This window comes from Galeopterus variegatus, unplaced genomic scaffold (genome assembly GCF_000696425.1).
Source record: "Galeopterus variegatus unplaced genomic scaffold, G_variegatus-3.0.2 Scaffold601, whole genome shotgun sequence".
Classification (NCBI taxonomy): domain Eukaryota; kingdom Metazoa; phylum Chordata; class Mammalia; order Dermoptera; family Cynocephalidae; genus Galeopterus; species Galeopterus variegatus.
In genome coordinates, this window is record NW_007726712.1 from 520,219 (window position 1) to 537,275 (window position 17,057).

At 44.4% G+C, this 17,057-nt stretch overlaps 1 protein-coding gene across 9 annotated transcripts in view; it reads right to left on the bottom strand.

Moving 5' to 3' along the window:
* MYLK (myosin light chain kinase) overlaps nt 1-9,074 on the bottom strand; it is a 178,510-nt gene extending 169,436 nt beyond the window's left edge. For all 9 annotated transcript variants that reach the window (XM_008570417.1, XM_008570424.1, XM_008570422.1 and 6 more), the window contains exon 1: nt 8,910-9,074. In XM_008570417.1, the coding sequence (XP_008568639.1) occupies nt 8,910-9,074 (165 nt within the window). The remainder of the gene's footprint in view (nt 1-8,909) is intronic.
* Between the last annotated feature and the right edge of the window lie 7,983 nt (nt 9,075-17,057).

Below are 17,057 nucleotides of genomic sequence, written 5' to 3' on the forward strand. Positions count from 1 at the left end.
TGATGGGACACAATAACTAACTACATTGTATATTGACAAAATAAAAATAAAAATTAAAATATAAATAAATAAAATTAAAAAATAAAATAAATGTAGGTAGCTACTGTGGGTTTTCCACCCCTTGGGTGTAGTCCTGTCTGCCTGAGTGTGGGGGTTCACTGCAAGCTCCATGTGGGGCACATCTACTGGCAGGGGTCACTTACAATGAGTGGCCATGGAGCAAGTGGACAGACAGCACGTCCAACACATTTTTACCCTATGGAAAAGTAAAGAGATATTTTTCTGAGATACTGACTAATATCTACAACTAGGAGTTTCAATTTTCTCCATTTAGATGTTCAGTAAACACTCCATTCTTTAATCACCCTGATTTCTGTCCTAAGTCCATTGCTAATTTCCAAATCCTTTCATCTCAAATATACGGCTCTCCCTTCTGCTGAAGCTTCACCTCTCGATGGAGTTTGGATGTGTTGTCCCCTCCAAAACTCATGTGGAAATTTGATCTCCAATGTGGCAGTGCTGGAAACTGATTGAGTCATGGGGGCAGATCCCTCATGAATGGATTAATGCTCTCCCTGGGGGAGGACGGGTAGTGAGTGAGTTCTCACTCTATTAGTTCCCGCAAGACCTGATTGTTTAAAAGAACCTGGCACCTCATCTCTCTCTCTCTCTCNAAGTTAATAAATGTGTTCAGTACACCATTTTGAACCCAAAGTGGCCAACAACTGCTGACAATTGTAAAGTTTCAGTAATACTTGTCCTACCATTCCCCATTCTGCCTCTTTTCCTTTGAATACTTCAGGAACTCTATCATACTCAGGCAGCTACCACCAGCCACATGAAATAGACAGCTGTGGAAATTTGAAGAACACATTCAGTCTTGCTAGGATACCAAGGTTAGCACTCTTCAATGAAGATGGAAGACATCTCTCTCATCAAAAGATTACATTTTTCTTTGAATGAGTATTATCACCTAAGTAAATTCTCAAGAATTTAATGTCTTATTTCTATGGTGAGTGGAAAAAACTATGGTTGAGCACCCATAATCCAAAAATCCAAAATGCTCTAAAACCCAAAACTTTTTGAGCGCCAATATAACACTCAAAGGAGCATTTTGGATGTTTGGATTAAGCATCTGCAAATATTCCAAAATCTGAAAAAATCCAAAATCTGAAACACTTCTCCTCTCAAGTATTTCAGTTAAGAGATACTCAGCCAGTATTTTCAATGTATCTTTTAGCTGTGGTCGCCGATATATAGGAACTGAATTAAGTATAAGAATGTTCTGGATTAGCCCTGTCCAAAAGAATTTCCTGTGATGATGGAAATGCTCAATAATCTGTTCTGCCTGACATGGTAGCTATTAGCCACATGTGGCTACTGAGCACTTAAAATGTGGCTACCATGGCTAAGGAACTAAATTTTCTTTTTCTTTTTTTTTTTTTTTTTGTCCTTTTTGTGAGACTGGCTGCACCGCACTCAGCCAGTGAGCGCTGTGAGCGCACCGGTCATCCCTATATAGGATCCGAACCTGCAGCAGGAGCGCTGCTGCGCTCCCAGCGCTGCACTCTCCTGAGTGCACCACAGGCTCGGCCCCCTTTTTTTTTTTGGAACTAAATTTTCAATTTTATTTAATCTTTATTTAAATAGCCACATATACCTAGTGACTATTCTACTGACAATGTAACTCTAGACTTTGAACAATTCACTGTTATTGAGGAAGCATAAGACAATAAACAAATACTGATTAAATTGCAAATTGATAAAAAGTAAAAATAAGCCATATATGTAAGTATTTTAGGAGTTAAAAAGAAGGAACAATTGAGGATTAGAAAGCTCAGGATTAGATCTGGGAGGTGGATCTATGTGCTAACGTGGAAAAGAAAAAATGCCAAAAGATGTTAGGTAAAAAGAGCAAGTTACACATCAGTATATATATGTATGTGGGGGGGGGGGGGGCCCATTTGTGTACTTAAAAGGATATGCAGATATAGGCTTATATTTTCATAGAACATTTCTGGAAGGACACCCAAATTGTTAACGGTGGCCGCCTCTGGAAAGTAGAAGTAAGGGTCAAGGCAAATAAATTTCTCACTTTGTTTGAATTTTTGTTTTAAAAATAGCTTAACATTTAAATAATTTTTTCTTTATAATAAAGTTATAGGCACAGTGATGATTAGTGAATAATACATTTTTAAAAGGCCAAAGGAGTCAGCTCTTTCCTGTGACTATAACTCAGGAATGATCTTATATGATTATTGGGAATATTCCACATCCTATAACCATGGCTCTTCTGAACTCTAATAAAATGCTTTAAAAAGAAACATAGGTAAGGAAAGTAGCCTGAAGTAGGTAGAGTTTAAATCAATCTCAAGGCTGAGCAAGATAGAGAGAAGAAAGGGAATTATCAGTACAGGCATGGCCTGAGGAAAAGAAGGGAGCAGGAATGCAGGGATGTGGGACCCTACAAAAGCCAGGCAGGGAGTAGTGATGGGGTAACGGGAGCTAGGACCCCACAGAAGCACGGGGCCCATCCCTATGCACTTGACAGCAAGACACCTGGAGTCTTAGGCACTACAGGTTCTCCTTGGTTCTCCTCACTGGAGCCAAACATGCACTGAGCACCTGCCATGTGGCAGGCATAGTGATACTCCTGGGGCACAGAGGTAAATAAGAAATGGTTGCTGAGCTCAAGTAACCAGATGAGACATGTCAAAGGGGTAGCATCACATGATGTGAGGAACACAAGATTTGGATCCAAAAGAACTGGCTTCATCGCTCACTGGTGTAACCTTGACAAGTTTTGTAATCACTTTGAGTCCCCAGGTCCTTCCTCTACAAAAATGGAGATAAAAGCTACCTTGCCACCAGGATAAAATGACTAGACCATCAACAAACGCCTGTTCCCTTCCTATCATACTCTGCCCCATTCCTAACCCCAAATCAGCTGGAAAGATAAATATTTTTCTTGTTTACCCTTTCTCCACAAAAGTAATGCTAGAACGGAGTATCTGTGTGGTGTGTATGTGGGCCAGGTGAGGAAGACCAGAACTCAGATATGTTAGAGGAAGGAAGGGAGGAAAGGAGACAGTGCTGGAGAGCTGGCAATGGTCATAAAGAGCTTTTAAAGCAGAGCTGAGGAACCTCATGCCAGGGGAGCCACCTGAGGGACAAGGACATTGAGCAGGGGGTGGCACAGCCAGACCTGCACTTAAGTAGCAGTAGGAAGGACAGACTGGAAGGGCAGATGCAGGAAACCACTCCAAGCCTCATCTTAGTCTCCTCTAAATTCCTACAGTACAAACTATTTATTGCACTAATTCAAGCATGTAATTATATAGTATCATAACCTGCTGTTTTATGAACACATGTTTTTTTTCCAGAACCACATTATTAAGACTACTGAGGGGCCGAGCCGGTGGCGCACTCGGGAGAGTGCGGCGCTGGGAGCACAACGGCGCTCCCGCCGCGGGTTCGGATCCTATATGGGGATGGCCAGTGCGCTCACTGGCTGAACGCAGGGCAGGCAACACCAAGCCAAGGGTTGTGGTTCCCTTACCGGTCACAAAAAGGACAAAAAAAAAACCAAAAAAGGACTACTGAGGACAGAAAGCAGGCCAGACACTTCCTTAAAATTTCTCAAAGCGCTAAACACAGCAGTTGACTGCTTCTGAGTTGGAAGTGAACTGGGAAGAAGTTATTGGGAGAAGGATACTACCATTGGTTGAAGTGGAAATTGAGCATTATTCAATGCTTTCATGGGTCAGGTCTTATGCTCCCTTCCTCCACTCTCCATGGCTTAAACACAAACATGCCTTGAGGCCAGGGTCAGCCCTTTGTCATGAAGCCCACTTCAGTAAACTCTGACAGCAGTGTCTGGACTGAAACTTCATCTGGGTTGTTCTTCTCATGAGGCACTAAAGTATTAGCTCATCTGATTAACAGCACAGCCAGAGTGTATCACCATGTTTGCTTTTTTCTGATAAGAATAAATTCCTGGGCAGAGGGGAAGAAATGTCCAGTAATTTCAGTATTTTTCCCACCATTGCTGTCTTCCATACTTGGCTCTGGTGGGGGAAGCAGCCCATCAGCACTTCAGCCACTGCCACCCCCACCCCCCAGCATGGGCCACAGAACAGCCAGAGGCGTTCCAGTCAGCCCCTAACATTTGGGGGGCCTTGGCTGTCTGTGCATGGAAGCCCCCAGCCACCCTTGAGGCCCAGCAATGCACACCAAGCAGTGGCGTGGTCCTATGAACTTCCCTTCCCACTCTGCTTGCATCCAGCGCCGTGAGGGTCCTCCTAGACATGTGAGCAGACAACAGAGCCCCATGTCCCAGCTTCATCTGCCTTCTTGTCCCCCTAATGCACACCAAGCAGTGGCGTGGTCCTATGAACTTCCCTTCCCACTCTGCTTGCATCCAGCACCGTGAGGGTCCTCCTAGACATGTGAGCAGACAACAGAGCCCCATGTCCCAGCTTCATCTGCCTTCTTGTCCCAAGCAAATGGCTGTCCCTTGATTATGCCACTCAGGCCTAGCCACATCTTCTCATGGGAAGAGGCCCACATAGACCTTGGATGTGTGCTCAGGGCCATTTGGTAGAAAATTCCTGAGTCTGAGTGCCCAGCAGATGGGGGATGGTTTGGCTCCAGTGCGCACACCCCTTGGGCAGACAGGTGCCTTGCTCTGTAGAAAGGTTGCAGCTGGATGAAGGAACAGGGGTTTCTAGAATGTGGGCTCAGGGGAGGCGCTTTGGTTGCCTGGGTCTAAAGATATCTCTAGTGAGATAAAGAGCCAAAGTTTTTTGAATTTCTGAAAATATAATCTCCTCGAGGTTCAGCTGGTAGAGCCAAAAACACAGGAAGTAGCTCTGGCCATATCAGTAGACCCTGATCAAACAGTAGTTGCTCCATAATGACAATAACTCACCACTTAACTCCATATGGTTGACTTCTTCTCATAAACCCAAGGCCCTGCCGATTCAAGGGAAAAATGAATTCTTCTTGAATGATTTAACTGCAGGGTCACATTCAACTCAGAATAAGGCACCCCTATCACTGTTAGTAGATTTGGTAAGGGTCTAAAAGAGTTTTTTCCAGCTCTTCTTTGTGCTGTCTTCTTCCCATTATTCTCATCATTTAAGGAGATACTGTCTCCACATGCATCTCATTAGGTGTTTATCAGCAAAATTTCCTGTGTGAATAACCACAGCCAAAGATCTTATCTGGTAAAGTCTTTAAGCCTTAGGATTTTTGTCTCTTAGCTGCTGGTCTCTACACTCCCTCCATTGCTGTCCGCATGCCACCCAACCAATTCTTAGCATGCAGGTTTATTGCCTTGTGGTTTTAATATGACTGCCAGAGCAGCAGGCACTATATCTATATTCAAGGCAGGAAGCAGCGGGAGGGATGGAATATGAGAGCACCAGTGATGCCTTTATTTTTTTCTTTTAATCAGAAAAGCAAGAGCTTTCCCAGAAGCTCCCCAGCTGACTTCAGCCTGAAAGTCTCATTGGGCCACCCTTAGCTGCAAAGGAAGCCTATACAGTGGTCTCTAGTGGAAAAGGACAAGGACAAAAGGAATTGGTAATGGGTTATGTGTTGGCTGTCCAAAGCATCTGCCACAAGGTAGAAAGGTCCTAAAGGTCATGAGGGACTAAGACCCACAGAGATGAACATTTAATAGTCTGGAGCTTCTCAGAAAAGGCATGAACCACAAGGGGGCACCTAGAGTTCCACCTCACTGTCAACCAAGTCTTCTTGATTGAAAGAGGAGCTTTATTGGAGGAAGGGGTTCCTTAAGTCCTTTGCCTAAAACTAGGCACAAAAAGGAAATGAGAGCTGAGAAGGCAAAGTTTTTACCTCTTTCAGGAACAGGAACAAAAAGCACAAGTTTGAACCAATTTCCAGTTACCAGCTGATTTACCTCTTTCAGGAACAGGAACAAAAAGCACAAGTTTGAACCAATTTCCAGTTACCAGCTCAAAAAGTGGTAGGAAACATAACTTCCTTACATCTGTGGTGTCCACTGTGTCTCTCAGTGATGGGAGGTTCCCTGAGCCCCCTTCAGAAGAAGCTAGGAAGTCCTAGGACCCTCCACTGATGCTGGCAGCTTTAAAGAGGAAAGGGGAGGAAGTAGGCAGAGGCCCTGTGTGCAGCGGCAAGGAAGAGAGGGATTCGTGCCAGATGTGATGGGGACCGGCCTGGGCACTGGAAGTAGTTTAAAGGTGTAATTTTAAAAAGTGACTCACTTGTAAAAGATTCTGAGTCAGCCCAGTTACCAGACAGCTGAGGTCCTGAGGTCGACCAGAGACTGACATCAGGACTGGATTGGTGCAGAACGAGCACCTAGACCTGGATGCAGCCCAGGGCTTGGAGGGAGGGGTTGGCTGCAGGCAGGGTCCAGTGGCCACAGCAGTGAAGGTTAACATGCACTGGGGGCAGATCACCACTGACTGTGCCCAGTGGGTAACTGCATGTGGAGCTTAGTCTTTTGTAACTAGCAACTCCTGCTCAAAGTCCATGTCACTACAGCTTACCATCACCTTATTTTTTCCTTCTCTAAGGGCACCAGATCAGGAACACCCCCTGTTCAACTTCGTTTTCAGTATCAAACAACCAGCTTCCTCACTCTGGGATCATTTGAGGCAGCCCTTTCCTGATGCAAAAGGCCTCTTTGTGTTCTTTGCTACAGTAACAATACATACTTGCAGCATACTAGTTTACGTGCTTTCTTTTACAGCTCTCTCTGCGTTTCTCTCTGAGCGTTAACCAGACATTCTGTCTGAACATCTCTCTGGAATAGTCTTTCCTCTGTATATGCTATATACCCGTATGCTGCCAAGGCACTATTCTGGGTTAATTCCAGTCAGGTGGTAAGTGGTAAAGCAGCACTGCAGTCTGACTCATAAGGATCACATTCATTTTAATATATAGTCCACATGTAATATACAAAGTAAACTATTTCATCAATATAAGCGAAATAAGATTTTCATATAAAGAATGCTATATTCTAAGAATACTGCAATCAATATTGTGAGTACATTAAATGACACTGAATTGCTCACTTTAACATGGTTAAATTTATATGCGAATTTCAACTCATTTAAGAAAAATACTGTATTACTACACGTTTTGACTTTGTTAAGTACACTTCTACTACCTATCAACTTTTCTTCTCAGACCCCATGGACCAGAAATACAGAAAGAGCCAGTTGTTTTTCTCAGATAAGGAAAGTTTAGATGCACAGAAGGTCTGACTTGCCAGCCAGAGGATACAGCACAACAAAGAACTTTAGAGTGCTGGCTCCTGGCCAGAGCTTGTCCTATGAAGATTCTGAATAAAATAACTCAAAGGCACAGTTCCTTCATGACTCCGAAGTCCACAAAGGAAGCAAAGTCATCAAGCCATAAGGAAGCTAAGTCATCTCTTCATCTCCACGTTTGCCTGAATCAAGGAAGGAGTTTGTCTCTCAGAAGCAGTACAGGAGGGTGGGTGTAGAGATACCAGCTTTTCTAAGCCATTTCTTAAATGTTTATTTTTAATTTTTTAAACGTACAATTCAGTATTTTCACAAAGTTGTGCCCCCACTACCACGTTCTAATTTCAGAACATTCTTATCATCCCCAAAAGAAACTCCATACCCATGAGCAGTCACTCACTCCTCATCTGTCTCTCCCTCTACCCCTGGCAGCCACTTATCTACTTCCTGACTCTATGTATTTGCCTGTTCTTGACAGTTCATATAATTGCAATCATACAACATGTGGCCTTCTGTGGCTGGCTCTTTCACTTAGTATAATGTTTCAAGGTTCATCTATGTTGTAGCATGAATTAGTACTTTATTCCTTTCTATGGTCATCTAAGTCATTTTTGAACCCCTGGGGATTCTTACTGTCACTCCTTTCCTGCCAGCTGTGGGGATGAGAGGATGGGGGGACCAGAGTCAGGGTGACAGAAAAGAGCCCTCATCCTGGGAGGGCCCAGAGAGAAGAAACAGGCCCTTCAGGAACATCGCCAACATCCCCCCACAGTCTTCCGCAGGTAAAAGATACAAAAGGACTATTAGGTCAGGTCCATTAGCAAAGGAGGAGAAGATGAGAACACTGAAGAATAGCTGGAAGACTATCTAATGTAAAGCCAAATTGGGAAGACTTTTAGTAAGCTGCTGGCTCAGGTCACAGTGACATCAAATCAACTTGACATCAAATCAACCTGATGCATATGGGCATCAGGGAGGTTTACAAGTAATGTTTGTCCTGGGATTAATCACAGGGGATCTACCCCCGGAAATGCTTTAGAAGCTAAAAGGCTTTGATCCAAGCACTAGCAAAGGTAGACAAGGATAAGGATTATCATGCCCATTTGTAGAAGAAGAAAAGGAGGCCCGCTTTGGGCAAGAGACCATGATTCCTTTGAAAAAGGTGAAAGAAGTGAAATAAGGGGTTGTCTCTCCCATCCCACTACTCTGGGTGGACAAAGTGGATACACGAGACGGTCAGTTACTAAACTCTCCTTCCAGGGAAAAGGTGAGAAAAATTACAGTTAGTTCCCAATTGTCCAGATTTAAGGGCACATACTTAAACACAAGCTGTATTCTTCCTGCCACCAGGCCATGTCTTCATCTATAATGAGGTAGCATGTACCCAGAACTCAACCTACATTAACAGCAAAATATCGCAGGACGGTCAACTTGCACTGTCCCTCCCCACCCCCGAGTTCTACAACACAGACCAAAGCCCACATAAACAAAAGAAATAGAGCAAAGTGGCATATATTCACTTCAAATGAAGGTCCAAAAGAAATCCAGGCCTTCTAGCAGATCCAGCCTGCTAGAGAAAAGGCTTGGGAAGGAGCTACCACCCCGCTCATCCTCTCCCAAGCCTCCCCATCCAGCAACACTTCTTACCCTCCCTTCAAACTTGGCAGTGGCTCCTTCTTTGACGCAGAGGTTCCGAGGGGGCAAAATGAAAGCAGGGGCCTCCATCACTGGCATGGAGCCAATTCTCGAGGGATCCACACTGAGGGAAGTTTTGGAAACACGTGATGAGGCAGCCAGCTTCACATCCCCCATGGTCTGCAAAAGGAAGGAAGAGAACCAGGTCAGACAAAAAACAGCCCTGTCTTCCCTGCAGGCATCCGCACGCCCAGCCTGTGGTGTGGCCTCTACACAGAGCAGGTGCCCGGTTAGGTCAGCATCCACCTGGAGCTCTCTCTGGGAACGAGGGGCTCTGTGTCTCCTACACACAAGATGCCAGGGCATGGCTTAGCCCGTCCCAGACGCCTGCCCCCAGGACCACACCCTGACTCCTCTAAACCTGTGGAGAAGTGCCCGTCTTCTTACTGTTCCCTTCTCCTGGGAAAGAGACAGCTGGGACAAAAACAGAGAGACTGGTCAGAGTTTTTACAATAGTTATCTAAAATCTGTATTTAATAGCCATTGACCCTTCAGAATCAATATCTACATTAGGCATGTGTGGTTGAAGGTAAAAGCTTCTTTTGCCTGAACTGCAGGAGCTCACAGGCTATAGAAAAATTGCATCCATACTCAAAGAAAGGAAGGTAGTTCGGGGTTAATATGGCAAAGCCTCTGGGTGAAGAGGTGAGTTTGTGGTGGAATGAAGGTAAGGAGGCAGGCTAGGCAAGACATTCTACCTTTGGGGACTAGATTGCCAAAAAGAATCTAAGGTCACAGAATGTCAGAGAAGGGGGAGCGTTTTAAGATTCTCCAGGCTAACTCCTCTGTTTATGACTGAGGCCCAAAGAGGGTAAATCACTTGCCAAAGGAGGTAGAGCAAAATGATGCCATCACTGGCGACAGTACCTCAAGCCCTGACTCCTGGTCCAGGGCCTGGGGGAACTGGACAAGGTATAAATGGGGCTGGCAAGGTTAGTTGGAACCAAGGGGCTGACATGAGAAGTAACAGATGACTATCCACTGTAGCCACATTCAACTCTTCCGGGAAGTTTAATTATTCTCAACTTTAAATATGTTTCATTGTAAGACCTGGAAAATACCAATATGTAAAGATAACAGATGATATTTATTGAATACCCACTCTGTTTCAGACACTGCACAATACACTGGATACACTGTCTCATTTGTTTTAATCCTCAGAACAACCCCATGAAGTAGGTTAAGACATCATTTTGCAAATGAGGAAGCTGAGCTCACACAGGTGAAATCACTTGCCCATTACACAGCTACTAAGTGGCAGACATGAGAGTTGATTTATCAGGTTCTACAGCTCTTTTGGCCATGCTACTCAGCCTAAAGGAAAACATGTGGAAATATCCCTAATTTTATTGCACAGAATGGTGGTGCTTCTCCCTCCAATTTTGTTTCTACAAATATAGAAAAATGCATATTTTACATGCTTGAGAGCATACGATATATCAGTTGTTTCCTATTTTTCCCATTAATTTTTTTAAAATAAGGGGAGAAAATTGTTTTTAATCAATTTTATTTTAAAATATTCCATCATATGGATATATGACTTATGTAACTATATTCCCATTGTTGGACATTTAGACAGTTTCTAAATCTTTTAATAAACCTTGTGATGAGCCTATTTGTACCTAAATCTCCTGATGATTTCCTTAGGGTTGATTCCAAAATAAAATTATTACAGGTATGAACCTGAGTTCTTGGTTGCAAACAACAGAAACTGACTCTGGCTCTCATAAATAGAGAAGGGATTTGTTAGGAAGATGCGGGTTGGGGAGTGCTTCCAAAATCCGTAGAAAAGGCTAGAGAACCAGGTTGGAAAAACAGGCTGCAGTCAAGAGAAGCTGGGTGGTCAGACTCTAGTCAAAGTCATTGGACAACCACTGTCACCTGGAATACATCCTAAGAAACACTGGTTCCAGGTTCCAAGTCCAGGAGGGAGACTTCCTTGGCTGGGACAACTCCAGATTGGGGAATACTTTTTACTCACCATGAAACCCCTGGTACCTGACACATTGGAGGCATATGACAAACATCTGCTAATCTGAAGAGAAAGCCAATTCCTAGCTTTTGCTTTCCTGTTTATTTTCTTTGTATATTCAGTTACACTCTTTAGTCCCATGCTGTGAGTCAGGTAAACTGACACAAATAAACTGTGCTGTCTGGGGCATGTAATTAGTCTGCTTACATTTAATAATATCTAACAAAAATAAAACAGGGATACACCTTTTGAAGTTCAAGTAAAAGTAACAAAGTGACTAGTTTTATTTATAGCAGGGCACATCCCCTGCTTGACAAGCCCAGCTTTCTCTTTCACTGATAAGGTATTAGCTTTGCAAACAAAATGTCTTTCCAAATAGTAAGACTCACAGGCTCACTGCAGTAGGTAGCAATAAAAGCAAATACTTATTGTAGCACTTATTATAAGTGAAGAACTGTTCTAAGCACTTTACAAACAATAAATAGCTCATTTGCTCCTCACAACAACACTATGAGACAGATAAGCTCATCATGCTTATTTTATGGACTAGAAACCTGAGGCACAGTGAGATGAAGAAATTTGTGCAAGGGCACACATTTAGTAGGGGAGAAGTGGCATTTGAGCCCAGGCATCCAGCGTTAGAGCCTGATGCATAATCACTGGGCCCTCTTGCCTCCCACAGCAGTCAGAGTTGGCTGGTGGAAAGGGGATCTGCTGTTGTGACAAGGGAAAAAGCTGACACCTGCTACCACAGACATATACAATTAAGATTTTTCTGTATGTCAAAACATACAGTCAATGACATTAAAAGATGGATAACAATCTGGGATAAAACATTTGCAACAAAAACAAAGGACTCGAATACATACAAGAAGAAAGCAGCCTGACAGATAAATAGGCAGGGGTTATGAGTTGGACAGTCTACATAAAACAAATGACCAGTAAACAAATGAACACTGCCTAGCCCCAGTAATAATCCAAGAGTGCAAATTACAAACAAGCTATTATTTTTTAAAACTAACCAAACTGACATTTAAAAATAGAGATAACATGTAATGCTGCTGAGACCATGGTGAGATGAGCATGCTCATACCCTCCTGAGGGGGATGTAAATTGGTACAATCTTTCTGAAAGCAATTTGGCAAAGAGATTCTGAAAAAAAGCCCATCTCTTTTCCCAGTAATCCTGCATTCAGAAATATGTTATTGGGAAAGAATCAGAGATGTAGCCCAACTTTTATATATAGGAACACTAATTGCATTATTTATAGCAAAAGCTAAACATATAAAAAAAAAACACAGTCACATATACAACAGTGAGAATTGGTTTAATACAGCAGAACATGAGGCAATTACATGAGTGTATATTTACAAAGAAAATAATGACATGAAAGTAATTATATACAAATTTTTAATTTAAAAAATTTTTATTATGGAAAATTTCAAACACAGAAAAGTACAAAGAATGGTAAAATAAGCACCCCAAATACCAACCACCTAGGTTCAGTAACGAACATTTTGCTATATTTATATCATTGTGTTTATATGTGTGTTTGTAGAACCATTTCAAAGTAGTCATAACATAATTTTAATGGCAAAAAGAATGGTAAAATAAGCACCCCAAATACCAACCACCTAGGTTCAGTAACGAACATTTTGCCATATTTATATCATTGTGTTTATATGTGTGTTTGTAGAACCATTTCAAAGTAGTCATAACATAATTTTAATGACAAGAATGGGGATATACCCGAGCCACAGTGGTGAGGGGCTGAGGGCCTCAACCACAGCCCCCCGACACCCGCAGCCAGCCCAGCAGTGACCACTGAGCCTCCACAGGAAGTGCCACAGGCTCTCCTGAGCTGGGGCAGTGGGGAGCTGAGGGCTTCAGCCATGCCCCCCCGGCACATGCAACCAGCCCAGCAACAACCACCAAGCCGCAGCAAGAAGGGCCCCAGGTTTCTGAGCTGGGACAGTGGGGGGCAAGGGCTTCTGCCACACACCCCTGACATCTGCACCCAGCCCAGCAATGATCAAGCCACCGCTGGAAGCCCCCCCCACCGTCACCCCTGTGGGAATGAGGGGGGTGCCACAGGCCTCAATCCCACCCCTCCTCCTTCCTCCTTCTTCCATCACATTTCCTTCCCCTTTCCCCTCTCCCTCTCCCTCCCAACTGCTCTGCAACATCATAGATTGTAAAACAATAATATTAATAAAATTACATTTTCTGAAAAAAAAAAAAGAATGGGGATACATTCATTCATTCAGTTGAAATATATTTACTGAACATCTGCCATGTGCCAAGCTAGATGCTAGGTATATAGCGGTGAGTCAATTACATGTGTGTGCTGTGTGCGTGTGTGTGTTTGTGTGATGAGTGTTAATACAGGGGTAAGGAAGGAATGGGGCTCTTATATCCTGCAAAGCTACCCAGGACCACATATCAGAGGGAACACTGCTCTCTCTGCCCTCCTCTGCTGACACTGAGAGGTGATGGATACACTCTCAGCCAGGGCTGGGGCGGAGGAGGGGGGCAGGTATCATAGGATCAGACTTTTGTGACCCTGCCACAAATCCAGGGGCACTGCCACTTTACAGCTGTGGGCTGGGTAAGACGCTTCCATTCTCTTGGCCTCAGTTCCCTTTTCTGTGAAATGGGAGTGATAACGGGAGGATTTGAATGACAGTTCAGCATAAAAGGCACTCAATAAGTAGTAGCTGTCAACATCGTCATCATCATTCAGTTCCCAAAGGGAAGCCAGTCTCCCCACTCTGAAGACACAGACCCTTCCCCAAGAACAGCAAGAAGCCCAGGCCAGCCCATTATCTTCAGGTAAGGGTATGTGAGTGGGATTTCTGGATAACAGCAGCAGGAGATAGATGGCAGAATTCCCTGAGAAGGTGGGGAGGAGGGATTGAGGCCCACTAGCAGCTTCCTGCAGCACTGTCCTGTCTGCTCTAGCAGTGCCACTTAACAACAAGGTGTATGTGCCTGACATTGTGCTGGGCACCAATCTCACCCAATCCCAACAGTCCTGCAGGGCAGTTCTAATCATCCCCCTTTCACAAATGAGGACACTGAGCTCAGAAAGCCAACTATCTATGCTTGTCCAAGATCACATTGCTAAGAAGTATAAACCAAACCAAACCAAGATCTGATTGCAAAGTCATATGCTGCGGGCTTCCTAGAGGCCCCCCATGGCTAAGAGGAGGCACTTCCTGCCATCCCCAGTAATGGGAGATGCAATGAGCAGAGGCTTGGCAGTAGAGGAAGGGGGCAGGGAATGTGCCTCCCCCTTCTGCCCTCAAGCCTGCCTTGGAAGACACAAGACTCTTCTCCACCTCTGCTTTCAGGGGAGTTGGAAACTAGGAGTGGTGAGATCAGGCTCAGGACCTTTTCTACAAATCCTCTTGATCAAAATCTCCTGAAGGCCCCAGATGCTCTCATAAAAAGGAAACTGCTCATTCCCAAGAACACAGAAGACAGGACTCGTCCATTCCTAGGAGAGGTCTGGTTTCAGGTTAGAAAAGGAATGGTTAATCAATACAGCAAGGAAACATCTAGTCCCCTGTAAGGTAGTTTCTGGGGGAGAGTTACTCAGCTATCACACAGGCAGAACCACGGCCCAGTCCCAAGCTGGCCAGTCACACCAAATTGCTCCACTCACCCTCAGCCAATCGCCCCGCCCACTGCCATCATCGGCATAAACAGATTCCTGCGACACTGACAATTAATGGTTACTGACATATTTGGAATGCTCTGTCAGAAAAAAATTAATAATAAATCAAACCAAACCATCCTTGTTCCCCTCTAATCCTTCGTGAAACCTGGTGACCACATTCTAATCGAGAAAACCAGAGAGGCTGGGTGATTTATACAATAATTTTTCTATCAGCAGAACAACACTCAGTGGCTAGAATTAAGCACACCCTAGCTGGGGGATTCATTCAATACCAGTTAAACACAGATCAAAGGACAGAGAAGTAAGAGAAAGAAACAGGGGTGGGGGTCAAAAAGAGCACTGGTCCAAGAGCTGGAAAATCCCCCCCTCGTGATGCTTGGGCCAAAGCCCACCTCCAAATAAGATTTTCACAAGTAACATAATTTGTCATTCAAAGTAGTACTGAGTTAATTTGATTTTCTTTTGATCAAAAGCACTTGAAATCGTCTCTTGAACCTAGAAAAGAACACTTTCAACTATAGTCAAAAAAGAATACAACTCTGAGGCAAAAAGACTCAAAAAAAAAAAAAAAAAGCCAAAAATCAGAGATCAAATTATATGGCAGAATAAGTTTAGAGAAACCAGCTGTCTCTTCCCTACCCAAAGTGTACACATTTTAAATGGTCATTGTCCTTAAGCACCCGATCAGTCTGCCAGGCATCCTGGAAATACTATACTTTCCCTACAGGGACGGGCTCCCAAGCAGGCTCCCCAGTCTGCCATGAATCTACCCCTAACCAGCACATATTAGAGGTGGCAAAACTACCCAAGTCCCAAGTGCAAATGCCCCAGGCACTGACAGCTCCGCTCTCCCCACCTTAATCCTCCCTGCAATGTACTCAAATCCTGACAAATTCCCTAACTGCTCCTAATCCCAGAATGAGCTGCTTGCTCCTCAGCTATGCCAGGCTGACTTATGGTGACCCACCGGAGCAAAGTGGGGCAGGGCCACACACCGGTGAATGAGACATATCTTACCTGGCCTCTTCCCTGGCAGCTGTCACATGAGTCAGGGCACGAGGCAGCCACGCTTCACCACTGTACTACAGAGATTCCTGTCCAAGGTCCGGCCGAGAATGCACAGTGAAGGAGAGCTGAGATGCCACAGAGCCCAGGGCCAGACTGAAAAAGTTAAGGGGCTTTTGTTCTGACTCTGCTCGCAGATGTTGCAACTTGTCTTCCGCTGGGCAGCCAACTTCAACCGGTCTGGGAGAACTGTTGTTCTTATCCGCCCAGCTGGGGTGACCTTTGAAACCTCTGGCTGCCGGCTGCAGAGGCTCTCAATGGAGTCCTGAAGAAACCAGGGGTGGAAGCTCACAGGTTTTTACTTGTTTGGAGCCGCAAACTCTTGAGTGTGGAGCCAAGGGAGGACCCTGTCAAGCAGAGAGCTGAGCCCTTGGATGGGCCGGGCACTCTCCCAACTGCACATCTGGCCTGGAACACTACTGCAACCCCTTGGCACATCTGGCCTGGGATTACCACCCAGGACTTACAAGACATTTGCCTCCTAAAATTCAGCTCTTTCTTCCTTAAGCTGAAGAAGCCCTGTTTATGATCCTTCGAATTGATTGAGAACTCTTGTGCTGTGATTCTCGTGAGGAATTGGGCTGAGATTTGAGCCAGGCTCCACAGACTGTGTTCATGTCGAGCACAGCACCTTGCAGTACTGGTCCAGACCCCTGGAGAGCCTCAGGAGCTATACTTGGAGCACACCTCTAAAATGCAGTAGCAAGGTGATGCCCAATGCAGACCTTCACCTCCAGGGGAGAGAAGGTATTTTCATAGTTCCCCCCAAAATTGCTCACCCTATGCAACTCACACCTTGGGATAAACTGTAGATATCTGAACTGGATCATGTCTGATTCTTGAGGAGCTGATCTTCTCCCAACACCTAGAAGACCTTTACCCTCTAGCTCAGCAGTTCTCAAACTCTTTGGTCTCAGAATAGGCCCCTTTATGCTTCTAAAAATTATTGAGGACACCAAAGAGCTTTTGTTTGTGAGCTATTGTTATTAATATTTATTGTATTGGAAATTAAAACTGGGAACTATTAATTCATTTAAAAACATCAATATTTGCCCATTATGTTAACATAAATAATATTTAAGAAAAAAAGTTTTCCAAAACAAAAAGTTAAGTAAGAGTTGTTCATTTTTGCAAATATCTTTAACATCTGGCTTAATAGAAGATAGCTAGATTTTCACATCTGCTTTTGTATCCAGTCTATTGTGACATCACAGTATTTGCAGCCACTGGAAAACTACACTGTAGGGGCCGGCCCGGTGGCACACTGGATAAGCGCGCCGCTTGGGAAGCGTGGCGGCACTCCCGCCCGAGGGTTCGGGATGCGGCACTCCCGCCCGAGGGTTCGGATCCCGCATACGGACCGGTTCCCGCTCACTGGCTG